Source organism: Protopterus annectens, chromosome 1.part1, assembly GCF_019279795.1.
Source record: "Protopterus annectens isolate FY-2018-M chromosome 1.part1, PAN1.0, whole genome shotgun sequence".
Lineage (NCBI taxonomy): Eukaryota > Metazoa > Chordata > Ceratodontiformes > Protopteridae > Protopterus > Protopterus annectens.
In genome coordinates this window covers 841,509,104-841,527,482 of record NC_056726.1, presented here as the reverse complement: position 1 = coordinate 841,527,482, position 18,379 = coordinate 841,509,104, and the positions used below count along the sequence as shown (strand labels likewise).

Sequence of the window (18,379 nt, the reverse complement as noted above, 5' to 3'; positions counted from 1 at the left end):
GAGCTGTCCATACTTCTATGTAGGAAAAACGGAAAGTTTTTTAAAAGACAGAGTTTATGAACATTTGAACGATATAAAAACCATAATGAAAATAATGCTTTGGCTAAACATATTAATATTTACCCCGACCATGTTTTTAAATTTGTTATAGCTGAACAGCATATTGAAAGTGACGGGGGAGGGTCCTTGGGGTTTAATGTTGTTGTGTCTTTCGGCTTTTCCCGGTTAGGGGTCGCCACAGCGGAACTCCGGTCCGCTAATGATTGGCAGTAGATTTTTACGTGCCGAGTTGCCAGCTCTGATGCACAGCCTTCAACGAAGGTACGCCCGTTCACGCATGTCTCCAGACAGAAGACACTCTAGCTGAAAATCGAATGGGACAACGTCTTACTGTCAGGTGACAGCGCTACCGCGGGGTTTAATACTGGAGAAAAAAGAGCTTGCCTGGCAATTAAGAGTAAATGCAAGCTGTGCACCAGGCATTAATGGTACAATTTCCATATTCTGTTAAGACTTCAAGCATACTATAGATGATGTGTTATAGATATTTTTATTCATTTAATGTTTATGAAGGTGATATTTTAAGTTTTGGATATTGTGTTTTAAGAAACTTTGTAATGTATAAATTGGTTATTTCCTTTTTTTTTTTTTTAATTTTTGGCAGACTCTGTCACATGATTTGTTTTTTAAATTTTTAAATAGTAGCTTTGTTTGCATTTATCTGATGAAGTGTCCAAGCTTTTGTGGTGAAAGCGCTTATCTGAACTTTTTGCCCATGGGTTTGTGCAATAAACTTTTTCTTGTGGTGTTAGCCTCTTTTTCTTTTGGCGCCTGGTGGATTTTACAGTTTATGAATTAGTGTCTCACATTTAATTCATACTCTCTTGCCCTCCCAGTAAATTTCTTCTTTCCCTTGAACTGTCTATTAATAATCATCCACCGCTTATTTTCTGGTTGATAAAAATATTCCTGACCTGCATACAAGACCAAGGGGATAAAAACACTTTCACTCCTTGTACCTTAGTATAAAAGCTTCCAGTTTCTCTGTGTTGTCTGTAATCAAGAAACATTGACTTTATATGCAGATGTTATTACTTTGTACTTGAATCCAGAAAATGACATTTTGCTGGTGTGGAACATTTTGAGACTTGTTTCAGATCTTTTCAGGGTATAAAATTAATGAAGATAGACTATAGCCATAAATTATGTAATCGTACATGACTTGGTTCAGCAATACCCATATTTATAGGGACACTATAAGATGAAGCATTTACGAGTATGGGATAAAAAGGCTTCAGTTGTGGCAGCTAAGGATATGTGGGAAGAGACTAAACTCAAAAACTGTAATCCCTTTATTTATGGGTATTAAGGCATAAGCAATAAAATACTTTGTCTTTTTAGTTTTATGTACAAGTCAGGCATATTGTTATCAAGCCAGAGAAGTTGTGGACAATACTTAATATAAAGAGCTGAAGGAATTTATTTGGGAGCGGAAGAGATGGGTTAAGTTGATCCTCCAAATAGAACGGGGTGGTTTAGGACTACCTGAATTGAAGGGAAATTTTAGAACTATGCAGTTAAGACTCCTACATATCACAAGCAGAAAGTTATAATTCAAAATGAAAAGGAGTGATGGAAGGGGGGGTTAAGAAATGAGGAGAAGCGGAGAGTTAAGAAATAAGGAGAAAGTGAGAGTTGGGATGCGGTGGTGGTGCTGCGGTAGCATTGTCGCCTCACAGTAAGACGTTGTCCTGTTCGATTCTCAGCTAGAGCGCCTTCTGTGTGGAGACATGCATGAATGGGCGTACCTTCGTTGAAGGTTGTGTGTCAGGGCTGACAACTCTGCATGTAAAAATCTACTGCCAATCATTGGTGGACCGGAGTTCCGCTGTGGCGACCCCTAACCGGGAAAAGCCGAAAGACACAACAACATACTTGAGGAGGATGATAACCATACATATGTTAGCAGTATGGTAATAGAGAAAGGAAATGTAGGGATGACTGCAAGTAGGGTTACAGAAAATAGGCAAGAGGAGTCTGAAATTCACTGGAGAAAACTGGTGAAGAAGCCAAGGTATTGGGAGAAAATAAGTAGAGAAAGATAGGTAATTGTGTGGGATTAGCCCAAGAAGCAGTTTGGATTGCAGGTTAGAGACTGCCTTTACTACCAGGGGCAGGGGGCCTTAGGAGAGGGTTCCCCTTTATACCATTGATTTGCCATAAGTCTCACTTTAACAGCGAGAAGACAACATCTAAACTTCAAAAGAGCGAACTCCCGGAACTGTGAATTTCACCTTCAGAAAACTAACCACTTACCACTGTTGACCTTTGCCCTTTTCTCCGCTGTAGTGAGATCTCAGAGTTGAAATATCTAAGTAGGAGGCTGTGGGGGGCACAGCCCCTCCCACATGGGTGGTGTAAGGGGGGGGGGCAAAGTCTCCCACTTCAATGGGTTTAATTTTGCTTTGTCAGTTGTGGCCAAGTGGTTAGTTTCCCAGAGGCGAAATTCGCAGTTCCAGGAGTTCACTCTTTTGAAGTTTAGATGTTGCCTCGCCGTTAAGCGAGATGACTGTTAGGTTCTACTTTATAACATCTGTTAACCATAAGAGAGGGAGACCTGCTCTGGTAGAGTTTTAAGATGAATCTAGAACAGAAGGTGGTGCTTTTAAAAAAAAGGGGGATAATTAGCAGGGCATATAAAATATTTCATATTAACTATAAGATTCAACCAGAGGCAGTTAGAAAAGATTGGGAAGAGAGACTTAAAAAGCAATTTACAAGAGAACAATGCAAGGACATGTGTATGGCTCCCATGTATTCAGTAAAGTCCAGAAGATTTAGGATTTTTGCGGTATTTTTATATTCCGTGCATGCTTCAAATCATTTCTCCTCACATAGATAACAAATGGAGGTGTGATGGGAAAGAGGGAAGTAACTGGGAACACTTTTGGGGAATGTAATGAGCTGACATTTTAAATATTCCCTACAGAATATTCTGTGAAATAATGGGGGTGCAAATGTAACTAAAAAAAAAATAATGTGTTCTGGGACATAGGCTCTTAATTGCCTAGGCATGGTAATGCCTTTTTAACTTAAACTTTTTTTGGCAGCTGATATGATTTCCATTTACTATTAATTAATTAAAATATAAACCAACTATATTTGAAGTATCGAATACTATAAAAGATTGAAACTGGAAATGGTTCCTTTAGAAAAGGGAAGGTGCAATTTACATAGACATGAATGGAAATTGTTCCAACAATGCATGCAAAATAATGTTCAGGAGGAGGAGTGATGCTTACGAATAGGCAGGAGGAGGAGGAGTGATGCTTAAGAAAAGGCACGAAACTGCCAGTCATTTTGAACTAAATGTGAGTTATAAACTAAGAAAACACATAATGTATAATGTATGCAAGTGAAAAAAAGTTAATGATTTCTTTTCTATTAATGTATGTGTGCCCATGTTTTAAGTGATATTCTTTTGTTTAGTTTCTTCCCACATAGTCCTAGCTGCTTTAACAGAATCCTTTTTAATCCATATGCCTTAATACTTCATCTTATCCTGTACCCATACGTAGCGGTATTGCTGAAGTGGTTCATGCATCGCTACTTAATTTACTGGCAAGTCTTTTTATCTTTTATTTTGTATCTTGAGATGACTTGAAACTGTCTCAAAATGTTTGACAACATCAAAGTGTCCTTTTCTGGATTTACCAAGTACAAAATAATATCTGCAAATAAAGCTAACTCTTCTTGAGTATTATACCATGTTATATCTTTGAATTTATGAATCCCTTATTTTATTAGCCAGTGGCTCTAAATGCAAAAAAAAAAAAATAATAACATTGGGGAAAGAGGACATCCCCTGCCTGGTTCCTCTGTTGAAATACATCTTGTAATATAGAAGAGCCCTCCCACTTGTATCCAAACCATCATATATCCTTACCAGGAAATGCAGATGCTACCATTGCCCTTTTCACAAATCCCCAACTGGCCTGAGTTGAATACTTTCTCTGCATCAAGTCCCATCAACAACAGGGTTTTCATGCACTGTGTTTCCCTCTGGATCATCATTGCTCTGTTATTGTTGTCAGATGTTTGTCTCCCATCAACAAAACTGTATTTGTCCGTATCTGTCTACTTTGTCATTCCCTTGGGTAGTGTAGACATAAACACTTTATAATCATGGTTTAAAATTGAAATTGGTTTATGTGAAACTGGGCTTAAAGCATCTTAACCCTCTTTGGGTAATACACTCACCATGGCTTTCTTACAAGAGGCTGGTACCCCCCACTTTTTAAAAATATTGTTAAACAGTCTTTCAATTCTTTATTACATTCTTCCATTCTAACTTCCGTGTTCCACAGAAATGCCATATTCCTGTAGATTTCCTTGTTTGATTATTCATCACCATTTTTGTCTCATCTGCTCCTATTAATTGTTGAGTTTAATCTTTCTCTGGTCTTGGTATAATTAAGTCCATTTTTGGTTTCCCCTTTTCTCTTCTTTTCATCTAAAATTTCTTAAAATTTCACAAATATTTTGATACCTTGTGTAGGATCTCTGATTTTATTTTTCTTGTAATAAGCTGTCTGAGTTTGACTGCAACTCTGTTTACTTTGTTGTATAAGTCATTATGCTAAAAGCTTTTGCACTGTAGAGTTGCTATAAAAATAGTTGCTCATCAGCAACCCTTGTAAATGCTCATGTTATCCAAACTCTTCCCTATTTCCTCTTTAGCACTCTGTATTTGGTCCTGTTCTTCTGTGAGATTTTTCTTCTTCCACAGTGTTTTAACCCTTGTCAACCACTCTAGGTAATTCCTATTACTTTTCCCCATTCATATTTCAATTTATTCCATGTTTTAAACTCTATTTTATCCCATTCACTCTGTCACATCTGCAGTCATTTGTGTCTTCTATTAACTCTCTGATTATATCTATTACCTATTCCATAAATTCTTCCCTTTTTTAACACAAGTAAGGAAACATCATTGTGTCGTTTAACAGATATAAAAATGAAGGAGAACGTATTTATTAGTGCATGATCTGATATAGTTATTGTAGTTATTGGATGGGTCTCAAAGCTTTCAGTTAAATACACATTCTCCTGTGAAATGCGGTTTCTATCTAGTCAAAGTATCTTGGGGAATAATATGTAAATTCTGTCCATGTTCATGTTCATATTTCTGAATTCATATCTTCCATACCATATATTGTATCCTCAAGAAATATACCATATTTTAGTTATATTTTCCCTTTCAGGTCCACTTGATCTATCCTTAGTGTTGTGAATAGGGTTCAAATCACCAGCCATAAATATTCCATGCTGAAAGTTTATAATTTCTATTCAAATTTTCTCTGACTTCATAGTGGTAGTTTTAGGTGGAATAAATGTATATGGTGGTATAATCCTGCTCCCCTGCCAATAACCTCTTAATATCACAAACCTACCATTATTGTACCTCCCCCATCAGTGTTGGAGCACGTCCTAGTGTTGTTACTCCCCTTTTCTGTTGTCCTGAATTAATTTTCAACCTAAAAATCATTTATTTTATGCTCATTTCTATCCAAATGCATCTCCTGCTTTTTGCACCAAACACTTAACATTCATTGCTATCTACTTTTTGTCTAGACCTAAAAGGTCATTTACATTCCTTGTTAACATTGACAAAGCAGCCATTCTCATAAAAAGGTATTACTTCCACAGATACATAACAGTTACTTTGAATATGTTTCCAGCTTTAAGTTTCTATTCATACACTAGTGTTTGTCAGGCTGATGTTGTATATGGTTGCTGCTTCTCATCTGTGTTTGAATCCATCTTGCAATTTCCCAGTCTTTAGTTCTATGAAATCACTCAAAAAATGCATTTTCAACCCATCCTTTTGACTTGCAAAAAACCTATATATACCTTTCCAAAAAGTTTCAGTCCAAATAGAAGTAGTTGTATCAAATTGATGGCTGCACTCAGCAGTATTTTCTATCCTAAATAGAAGATTAACCATGCCAAAGTGCATGTTAGAGCCTGTATTCTTAATTACACAGATTGCTGTTTTTATCTTATCTGTGTTCCTCCCAAATGTGAAACAGCTTGCATGCTTTTAGTAAACGGTTAACTTTTATCTTTAAGAAAAAGTGCAATGCCTGTTCTTAATGGAAGAGATTATGTATTATATTTTATGCATCAAATTAACTAGAGCTGCTCTGGTTTGGCATCCTTTGCCAGAGTTCCAGAGTTTTTCTTCTTGAATCCAAGACATCCAAAGCGAAGATCAAGAAATTAAGTTAATTGAGTTTGATCTGCACTTTATTTCTTCCCAGCCCTTTCTAACCTCCTCTGATTCTTATAGCTATCGTGCAATATTTTGTATGCACTGCTAATACCTGTTTTAACAGCGGCTTCTGTTCTAGAGTCTACTAAAAACTGTACCAGTACTGGTCTTTCACTTAGGCTGCCCCTATTTCCTTCTCTTTCCGTGTACTCTGATATCGATCCGTAATAGGGAAGGCAATGTCTAGCTTGCAGTCCAGATAAATTATTTCCCTCTCTATTTGCTGCAAATACAGTGGTTCTTTTGCCAGTTTTCTCTAATAAATTCCAGCCACCTGTTTGTGTGTTGTGTCTGTATCCCTAACTGCAGTCATCCCTATTGGCAGAATCTCCTTTCTCCATTCCCTTGTTGGCTTAGTTCTTAGAATACTTTCTGCTACTATGAAGATAATATTCTATATGGTTATTGTTATTCTCCTTAACGATATGCATCCAAAATCCCAGTCTTTCTTTGTTTCTTGAGCTTCCTCCCTGTTTCATCATCATCCCTTTCCACTTTGTATTAAAGGTTTTTGCTTGTGCTATGTATAGGAGCCTCAGCTGTGTACCTCTAAAATACCCCTTTGAATCTGGTAATCCCAAACTACCCTGTTCAATTGGAAGAATCGGTGTATCCCACTTGACTCTTGCCATATTCCTTTACCAGATACAGTCCTTCAGCTCTTTATTAATTGCTGTCCACAACTTGTGAAATGTTTCTCCTGCTCAAGTGACAGTCTCACATTGGAATCAGCAATGAGGAATGAAGCTCCTTGATTACTGACCCAGGTTAGTGGGAGACGTCACATTATTTGGTGGCAGTTCAGTGGGATGTTATCTGGATGTCACATATACACAAACACACATGTATGTATAGATGTACACACACAGTGTGTGTGTGCATGTGTGTGTGTGTGTGTGTGTGTGTGTGTGTGTGTGTGTATGTATATGTGTGTGTGTATGTGTGTGTGTGTATATGTGTGTGTATATATATATATATATATATATATGTACACACACTGTGTGTATCTATCTATATATATATATATATATATATATATATATGTATGCACATGGGTGCGCTTGCACACACACGTGCGAGTCTGTGACATGTTTAAAGTAACAACTTCAAACTTGTCATAGCACTAAAATAGTTTGCATCGTAATCCTTTTTTTTTTTTTTTTTTTTTTCAGGGGCATACCCCCTGTTAATTATATGTTTGAGATTGTACAGGGCAGAATTCCAGATCCCCACTGTACCATGATCTTGAAGCTGATATGTTTGATCCACTAATTTCGAGCAGCTGTACTGGCTTTGTCTTCATTTGAAAAGTTGCCGCTTTGAAGGGGTGAAGTTGATCCATATGTATGATTTGCTGTCAGTTGGTCAGCTAACCCGAGTGTTGCCATCTTGAAGGTAAGCCACTGTTGAAAAGGGAAATGTCGCCTTCCTTATTCGCATGCTTTGAGGTTGCTTCGTGTCACATGCAAATATTACTTCAAAAAATAACATAAACAACATCCCCTGCACGATCCCCAGGGAAAGACAAGTAACACTTCAGTGTCCATGTCAAATGTGCTGTGGCCACTTCCACTGTGGAGAATACATTTAAAGGGTTGGGAGGGAACCGCAATGGGTAAGTTGTTTACCTTGCAGACACACGGTGCAGGATTTGATTATCTCATGGGATAACTGGCTAGACTTAAAATGGCCCACAAAAACAGTTAACCTAGTAGTAACCTGTCAACCTATTAAGGGAATATTCCCCTACCTAGGAATTGTCAATTTCACACACCTATCGGCTATTTTTATATTCGACCAAGTATTGTCAATTAAACAGATGTTGACCAATTTACGTACGTGTATAAGCATATTTGTGTGTGTGTGTGTGTGTGTGTGTGTGTGTGTATTTAATATATTTAATTGCTGGAACCTGTGTTCTGAGAGACTGCCTTCCAGTCTATCTGCAGATATACAGAGCTGAGTATATATTTTTTGGTTTTAAAGTTTGTACTGTTAATTGTTGCTTAGATCTCTGTTGAAACTGTTTTTTTGTTGCACCCAGCCTCCCTATTTCTGGCTTGTAGTTTAAATTTGGTGGCTTTTGCAGTTGTCCGCCCCACTGTAGATTTGATCTGGGACACTCCCCCAGTCCCATCTCTTTACCACATTCTACCTAATAAACTCTTTCTGCACTTGCTTTTAGTCCTTTTTAATTTAATTGCATTTTTTAAACTGTGTTTGGTCTAATATTGCTACATACTTAAGTGTGCTAGCTTGCACTGCATGTGAATTGTTTTTCCTACTGTTTTAGCTACTTTTCTGTTTAAAAAAAAAAAAAAAAAAAAAAAAAAAAAAAACTGTAAGCCTGTTTCCTACCTTTCCTGTAACTAGTGTTCCAGATACAGATTTGCTGTATCCAGGACTGTATGTAAGCTTCTGAGCCCCCCCAAGCCTTTCTGTGTTGGAGCCTTCTAGCTTATCCGTGAGAGTGGTAAGCACTAGGTAACCTGTCTACCACATAAGGAGTGGTTCTGGCCCAGAAATTGTAGTTATTGGCCGTTTGGGCAATCTCTTCCATCTCTCTCAACTTTCTGATTTGGAAGCCTGCATTTGCACTTGTTTCTGTCCTGTAACTCATCTAGTGCAGATACAGATTCTTAGTCTTAGCACTTAAATTTGCTTATTCGTGCTCAGCACTTGTTCAGAATTTGTAAGCACTAAATAAGCTACTAATTACTATAGCACTCAACCTTCCTCATTACCTAGAGGAAAACAGTTTTTGTACTTACTTTTCTCACTTGCTTAGAGAAAAACAGCTCTTGTACTCACTTTCCTCACTTATCTAGAGGAAAATAGTTTTTTATTCAGGCGTGTCCAAGGATCAGCTCCCAGTGTTCTCTCTTGTCTATCTGATGAATCTGGGCATCTTGAGGCAATGTAGAAATTGCCTCATGTACACAGACAACCCTCTCCTCCTACCACCCAACACTACAACCTGTGAGAGATGCACTTATCTAGCCAAACTGCAGATAAAGCTCTCTCCAACCAAGACTGAACTTGACAGTCATGAGGAGAAGGTAAACATTTGCACCACACCACACTCGTCACATAGTCTCACTAAATCTACACCACCAAATCCACACATAGTAACACAAAAACATTCGCGGAGGCTCTCAATAATAATCTGTCTAAGCAACAGATACCTCCAAAGCAGAAACGCAAGCAACCTCCATCCCCCAACACAACCCAAGTGACACATAGTCCACAGGCTCAGTGTGCCACTCAACCACAGCCAGTAAGGCAAAACAACTTACCCAACCCACTAGTCATAGGTGACTATATAGTCAGGCACACTGATGTCCCACTCACCAGGCTAAACAAGAAGAAGGTTACTGTCAGCTGCCTGTCTGGTGCCAGGATCCGCCACATAACCCACACACTCGGGTCACTCCACAACAAGTACAAATATGACTGTCATTGTCCATGTTGGTGTGAATGACCTGAGAGGTACCTCCCTGGACTACATGAAAAGAGACATGGAAGAGCTCTCTGATCATGTTGCCCAGGCAAGTATGACCCTAGCCCTGAGTAGCATTCTGCCATCTCCCAGAATGAAACCGCAGTACAAGGATAAAATGATTGACTTCAACAATTGGCTAAACTTCTAGTGTCATTCTAAGGGGATCCAGTATCTGTCTGCTTGCGATGACATAGTCGACAGACCACGTTGCTTTGCCACAGATTTTGTTTGCACCTGTCGCCCCTGGGATTCCGGATACTGGCTAAGGCTCTTGCTGCCCCTGTAGTGCCTTTTTTAGGCAAGGTTCAAATGACAAATTCACCACTGTAGCAGGAACAGGCAAGCAAAACCTGAGGGTAATGCTACTCAATGCTAGAAGTCTAAATCTCAAAATGCACTCACTCGAGGCACTCGTTAAAATGGAGAACATCGATATCTGTGCAGTGACTGAGACCTGGTTCAAAGCTCCAGAGAGCACCTCTGCACTACCAGGCTATAACTCATACCACACTTTTCAGCCATGTAACCTGGACCGAAACACCAAAGGCAGTGGTGTGTCCATATTCATTAAGGATATCCACACCTCCAGGCTAGTTGCTCAGCATAATGCATCCAAGGTTATCCAAGTGCAACTAACTCTGGGCAAAACTGCAATCCAAATTGTAGCTTGCTACAAAACTACCACCATGCCCCAGGACTTCCACTCTTCTTTTCTTGATGTACTGGAAAATGTTAGGGTTCAACCAAACACCCTAATAATGGGTGACTTCAACTACCCCACCATTAATTGGGAAAACTACTTGTGTACCAACTCGTTAGCTTATCGCATTCTGGAATTCATAAACTCCAGTGCCCTGGATCAGCTTATCCACACCCCCACCAGGGGCAACAGTATCCTAGACCTAGTCATTATCAACATGAGTGACCGGTGTTCCACACCTGAAGTCAACTCCTCATTGGTCTGATCCGACCATAAGCTAATCATCCTTGATATCCACATCCCGCCCCCACCCCCACCCCCCATTAAGGAAACCACAGTAAAAAATTTCTTCAAAGCCAGCTTCATGCTTCTTAAGACAGAAGTGGTGAACTTTGACACCCATGCAGATGGACAATACAGTTACGACTGCTGAATCTTACACAAATACACTCTACTTACATGAGTGCATGGATCGTGCTATCCCAAACAGAACCAAGACGCTATCTTCCAAAAAAAGGAAGCCAATCTGGTGGTCCCCTGCCATAAACAAACTGTACAACAAAAGGAAAAAACTATTACAAAAGAGAGTAAAATCCCTTGAGTGGAGGTGCTGCCTGGTCAGCCTCAGTAAGAAGCTGAGATCCCTTATAAGATCCTCCAAAGCTAGCTACGAAAACAAAATCGCTGCTAATTCTAAGGATAACCACAAAGCATTCTATAGCTATGTCAAGAATTTCGATGGCAACACCCAGATCTGCTCTGAGTTACAGCACAACGGCATGAAAATTACAGAAGCAACTGATATTGCCAACATCCTGGCAGATAGGTTCAGTGCTAACTTTACCCCACCCCCAACCCCTGAAGGGCCCATATCTATACAGGAAGAATGCAGAGTCCCTGTAATCACAACTACGTAGGTAAAAGCTGCACTCTCTTAAAGCCAAAAACACAGCACCCATGGGACTGGACAGCATCCCAGGCTGTGTTTTACATGAACTTCAGAACAAACTGGCTCCCCACTTAAGCACCATGTTCAATAATAGCCTCGCATCAGGCTTTGTACCCACTGAATGGCGCACAGCAACAGTTATCCCACTCCACAAAGGAGAAGCCGCCACTGATCCCGGGAACTATTGACCTATCAGCCTGACGAGCCTGGTCTGCAAGGCCATGGAACGTATCATCATGGAACTCATAGACAAAGAAATTGGTAACCTCCAAACTCTGGATTCCACCCAGTTCGGGTTTGCGAAAGGCAGATCATGCCTCCTGAACCTGATCGACTTCTTTGAGGCAGTCACCAAAGCCGTAGATGAGGGTAAGGTGGTTCACACAGCCTATCTTGACCTCGCCAAGGCTTTCGACACCTTCTCCCATTCTGGAATTCTAGCTAAACTCACTAAACTAGGTATAAATCCCTACGTCACAAGATGGGTTGCCAACTGGCTCACTGACGGAACCCACACTGTAAAAGTTGCAGACTCCAAATCTGACCTCAAAGCAGTGAAAAGTGGAGTATCACAGGGTTCCATCCTAGGACCTCTCCTGTTTAGTATCTACTTCTCTGAAGTACAGGCTAACACAGAAGGCCTCTGGCTAACGAAGTTCGCAGATGACTGCAAACTAGGAGCCATAGCCAAGTCCCCAAATGATGTGGACATCCTACAGAAGGTTCTCGCTGAGACAGGTGCCTGGTGTAAGAGCCATGGCCTCAAGCTCACTGCCAAAAAAGTGCAGTGCCATCCCCTTTGGTAAACACTCTGTACCCATTAACTACCACATAGGCAACAATTTACTCAACACCGAATGTGTGATGAGACCTTGGGACCCAGGTGGACAGTAGTCTCTCCTTTGATAATCACATCGCCACAGTAGTCTGGAAGTCCTTCTACGTGGCACACCTCATCATAAAAGGGTTCTCGTCCAGGAAAAAGGAGGTCATTGTTCCTCTCTACTCCACATTCATTAGACCCATTATAGAGTACAACGCCCTTTTTGGAATGTACCTCACAAGACATCTGCAGCAGCTGGATAGGCCACAGAAGTACCTCACAAAGAGGATTACTGGCCTCAACCGTCTCAAAAAAACTCCAGCTTTACTTCATAGCATATCGACTACTCCGAGGTGATCTCTGCCTAATATATAAGCTATGTCAAACCCAGAGCTGTTGGACATAATACACCTACACGCTCTAGGGACCTAAACCTTCTCACCACAATAAACAGGACATGCTGGAGGGATAGATTCTTGTCCCAAGAGACTTCCCATACTCTGGAACAGGCTACCCATCTATGTCAAGCAAAGTTCTTCTTTAGCACTCTTCAAGAAAAATCTTGATGAGTGGATGGGAAATCGGAAATGCACCCCGGGGATCACTTCTGTTTTTCTGTTCGACAATGGCACAGGGAAATAACTTTCTTGGGTGGCATAAGCCAGGGAACCTTGTTGGCTAGGCTTACGTAGGCCCTTGGGCCGATAGCCTAGTTACCTACCTATGAACCTATATACTTAACAACTTATCTGTGAGTTTATGATAAAGTTGAACACTTCCATGTCAGCTTAACATTCCACAGTCTAAGTTCAAAAGAACGTTTTATATGAAAACAAGTGTCTTTCCAGCGGAGGTTCTCCCACCTAGACTCCCTGAAACTTAGAATAAACTTCCTTAATGCCTCTGTTCAGCATTCTTGACAGAGTCATTCGCACTATAATGGTAAAATGGGAACTGACCAAAGGAGTTGACCATTCCTGTTTCTGCACAATGTGAGTTGTGTGTAGTATATTTATTTTTATTTATTTATTTTTTAATTTTATTTTTCTTATATTTGTTAACCAGGTAGATAGGCTAGTCTAAGGATCTTTTCTGCCATGGTCTTGGTTCATAGCACAAAATAAATAAACTGAAGAATTGTGTCATAACATGCACTTACAAGTACAGTTCACAGGTAGGTGAGTATTTATGTGCAGCGAAACGTAACCCTATGGTTTTCTTCTACTCAAAGTATCTATGAAGAGATAGGTAGAAAGAGTAATAAGATAGAAAGTGTAATAAAATGATGGTGTGTTTTTACACTGTTAGTGTTTTGCATTTCATCTTTTAAGGGCTTTGTATAGTGATTGGTTTAATGAAGAGAAATATAAGCACAAAGAGGAGTTTGACATTTGGCTGTTACCTTTGAAATGTGGACATTTGCATGTGTCCTTTTAAGTGAAGACGTTCTTTGTGGAATGTCACATTCTGTTTCTTTTTTGTTTTGGTTTGATAAACTCTGATGTAGGGTGATCCCATTATGTCTGACATTGTAGTCATTGCCTTTTCTTTCTACATCTTTGTGTTTTACAGTTACACAGTTGTTTGTGTGACTATTCGAAGGTCTGAAAATGGAACCATTTCCTCATTCCATGTTCCCCAGATTTTATGGTTCGGGTCCCCCTAGGAGAGAGATGCCATGTTTTCCTGTAGTTTCAGGCTGGGGAGAATACATGCATATGCAAGCAGTTGCCAAAAGTCAAAGCAGGGTAAGTGGGAAAAAGTTACCTTTTCAATATTTTAAGAATGTTATGTTTTTGTAATTACAAGAAGTCTTTATTAAAGATATTCCTGAGTGTGCTTTTGTTATAACTAATTGAGTAGTTACTGATCATACACTTCTCACTTTCAGGAGCGAGGTATCTTAAAACTGAACTGTTATTTAGTGAATGTAGCACTATAAAATGTGATTTTAAACTAATACTTTAGTGACTTCCCTACACCATCTATTAAAATGTATCCTTAATGATTTGCACCAAAAGATTAATTCATAGTGCTTGTACTATTCAAGAACCTCCCATAAAATACATTGGCTTGCATATTTTAAATCTGTTAATAAAACCAGCAAAGTTAGAAAATTAAAAAAAAATTGTGTTTATTTTTGAAGAATGTCTAAAGTTGATAAGCATGTGTCAGTCTTCAGATTTTCATTAGAAAACCTGGTTATGGCAGATTCGAAGGACCAAGAACCTGAGAAGGGGCCAGACAGAAATTAGCTCTTTGTCAAGTATTGGATTTTGTGGAAGGCCCCCCCCTCACTATTAGGGGTGAGTAACCACTTAGAAAAGTGGAGGTGTAGTAATGTATGCCTACTTTTACTAGGCAGAGTGGCCAAACCTGCACAGCCTTTTGCTTCCAGACCAAGGAAAGACTGTTCTTCGTCTTCAGTTTCAGGTAGCAGGCAGGTAGCAGGCTTACTCTGGAGAAGAATCCCTCTTTGGTATAAGATGTGGTATTTGAGTTCTCCTATACCAGGTATAAAATTAATACATATCTTGACATATATCTATTGTGACAGTGGTCATGTTGTCTTAGTGAGGAACCAGTATAAGTCCTACTGTTGATCTTGGAGCCATTGGAAGTTTGTCTCTTAAGTGTGACAGATGAAGGTCCTGCTGTGTAAACCAATCCGTTAGAAGTAGTTTCATCCTTGGTAACCCCTTGGACCAAGACTGCAGGGAATAGGACTGCTCCAGCACTCCAAGCTGTTGCTTTCTTCCCTGATTCCTGTAATGCATCATTACAGCTCACTTCTGTGGGTCTTTCCGGCCCAGCACTCCAAGCTGTTGCTTTCTTCCCTGATCCCTGTAATGCATCATTACAGCTCACTTCTGTGGGTCTTTCCTGCCCAGCACTCCAAGCTGTTGCTTTCTTCCCTGATCCCTGCAATGCATTATTGCAGCTCACTTCTGTGGGTCTTTCCTGCCCAGCACTCCAAGCTGTTGCTTTCTTCCCTGATCCCTGCAATGCATCATTACAGCTCACTTCTGTGGGTCTTTCCTGCCCAGCACTCCAAGCTGTTGCTTTCTTCCCTGATCCCTGTAATGCATCATTACAGCTCACTTCTGTGGGTCTTTCCTGCTGTGCTTCCCTCAACATTTGTCTTATAGGTTCATAGGTGTGTACTGGGCTAATGGCCGCTGGAACCTTTATAAGCCTAGCTATGCACCCAAAATGTAGTGCACAAGTTATTCCTTAGAGGTAATAATGGTGTGTGTTAGGGCATGATTTAACATCTGTCTTTGTCCAGAAACATAAGTGTCAGATAAGGGGTGCATTTCTGATTTCCCAGTCACTGGTCCAGGTTGTGCTTGAATACACTTGGGCTTCCCATCCATGTGAAGCAGAGCCCTTCCCTATCTCATAGAATGGAAATTCTATAGGTACCTGTCTCCAAGATATGGCCATTTCCCTCTAACATGTCCTGTTTAAGTTTCAAGCACAGTTTAAATAATTAAATCTAGTAGTTCTGGTGCTATTTGTTTTGTGGATATATACAAAAGGCTCAAAGTATGATCCAAAGATGTCTTGTATGTTAGGCATAAATCACCTTTCAGCAGTCTGTAGGAAGCCAAGTATATAGATGGGGTTTTGAGAAAATCTGCATATGACATTGTATTTACAACCTGTATTCCTTTTGTGAGGAATCTCTGGGGGATGTTCCAGTTGTTGCATGTACCTGGTCAGATAAATACTTAAGGAAAAGTTATACTCTATGGTAGGATGGAGTACAATGGCAAGATGACTTCTATGTACTTGGATGCCATACCCTTACTTATATGCTGAATGACATAGAATGATTCTTATCTGTCTTGTGTTTGATTGTAAAACCAGGTCATTGTCTACATGGGTCTCCAAATCCTTGACTACTGTGTCTTCTTACTGTCAGGGGTGCTTTATCAATGAGGTTGTTTTCCTGGCTGTCAGACTCCTCAAAAGATACTGTTATGCATTTCCTGGGATTGAGTTTTTAATCTGTGGATTTGGCAGCAGTCATTTGTCTTGGACCTTTCTTTTAATCTTGGTGGTGGGGGGGGGGCTCTGATTGCTTTTAGCTTGCACTCTTGTGCATACTTTGTAAGACATCTGGCCCTTGACATTGGCCTTATCTTCTGCAAAAATAGATGCCAAAGAGGAGCAGAGTTAGCATAGAGCCCTTGGGGACTCCACTGGTGACTGCCCTCTTCGTGGAGGTCTCCCTAGTCCTGATTTCCTGGGTCCCGTCTGTGAGCCAGTTGGTTATGCTGTGAGTTACATAGGGTATTATGTCTAATTCTGTGAGTTTGTTTACAGTACCTTAGTGGGGAATTGTATCAAATGCCTTAATGAGGTTAAGGTAGCAGTGTGCTATGTTTTGCCTTCATTAATTGCCTTGGTGACCTTCTCATTGAATCTTCCAGGTTTAGTAGGCATGACCTGCCTTTTGACAAAACCAAACTAGTTGGGTCCAGTGCCTAAAGGTTTTAAATATCTTTGTTTTTTGTGATTAATTCTTTCTGTGGCTTTGCATATGTGACTAGTCAGACTAACAAGTGTAGTTCTTTGGATCTGTTGATGGTTTGCCTTTGTGCAGGGGGTGGACCATTGCAATCTTCCATTCACATGGCGTAGAGCCTGTGCAGAGGCAATGGTTGAATAGTGACACCAGTGGCCCTGATAAGTCATATTTCATACTACTTAGGAAGCATCTTGGGATATTATCAGGAACCATCAAAGCTGTATTCTTGGACTTGGATGTGTCTAAGATCTGCTCCTTACTGATAGTTGGAGAGATTATGTTACTTGGTATGGCCAGGGGGGCGGGTGGAGGTGAGAGGGTATGAAGTTGGAGATGAAGCAAATCTTCTGGTTGACACATTTTATCTCGCAGTTTCATGAATGTGTGTGGATATGGTATGGTCTGCTGTCCTAAGAAAAGCATGACTTTTGAAACAGCCATAGCACCTTGGTTGTATTGTACACTGAAGGACAGACAGCAAGTTTGGTTGTCAGTATAACAGCACCCGTTGAAATGATAAATTCATATTACTTCTTAACAAACTTGGCAGGCTAAATTTTGGAAGCAGTAAGGTCCTTTGTTTCAAAAGCTGTCTAGAAAATGAAACTTTCCAAATTTACAGTAATTATTATTTTTTTAAGACGAAACATCTTTGCCTTTGCTATAAACGATAATTCCAAAAATCATACAACTGAAAATAAACCATATTGACATGTTTAGTTGCAAACATTATACATCACGTGTAATCTTTTATACAGTTATTGTCAAATGAGCATTTCATAGCTCATTCAATTCCTGTTTTCCCTTAAACCTCATTCCTCCTCCAAAACATTATTCAATATATTGTTCCCACAATTCCCATCTCCTACCCTTTTCTAAAGATCTTATGTCCAGTTATTTTATCTATTTTACTATAGTCACTGCTTCTAGTATGGTTGGTTTAGACTTTTATTTCCATTTTCTAGTAATTGCTTTTTTGGCAGCCACCAGAATTAAACTCAGGAAGGCTTCAATGTGTCTAGGCAATTCCAGTTTTGTGTAATAGTTCAAAAAGAAACATTTCATTAGTTACACCAGTTTGCTTTTTTAGTCTGCAGGAGAATTTTTAAGACTGCCAGCTCAGTACACTTCCCCTAAAAATATGTTCCCAGTCGCCTCTTTCTTCCCTGTTGTACCTCCAACATTTGCAATCTACCGGAGGAAATAATTCTTTGATTGGGATTTAAAAATACTTATGCAAACACTTCAAAGCAAAAGCCCTAAATTGTCCAGACGTTTGTATATTTGGGAGCCATGCATATATCCTCCCATTGTTTGTATATTGCTTGACCAGTCTTTCTTCCCAGTCCTTTCTAACCTTAGTTATCATGCAGTATTCTATATGCCCTACTAATTATCCCTTTTAACGGCAGCTTCTGTTCTAGATTCTAATAAAAACTCTACCAGTGCTGGTCTTTCACTTAGGATCCTCCTATTCCTTTCTCTTTGCATATATTATAGTAATGGTTCTTGCTGCAACTCTACTACTGTCAAC

General features: G+C 39.8%; 1 protein-coding gene across 1 annotated transcript in view; it reads left to right on the top strand.

The window, feature by feature from the left end:
• Nucleotides 1–18,379, top strand: part of TAF1C (TATA-box binding protein associated factor, RNA polymerase I subunit C) — a 1,469,099-nt gene that overhangs the window by 44,986 nt on the left and 1,405,734 nt on the right. Inside the window, exon 2 of the mRNA XM_044078672.1 lies at nucleotides 13,881–14,056. Coding sequence (XP_043934607.1) covers nucleotides 13,919–14,056 — 138 coding nt within the window. The 5' untranslated portion in view covers nucleotides 13,881–13,918. The remainder of the gene's footprint in view (nucleotides 1–13,880; nucleotides 14,057–18,379) is intronic.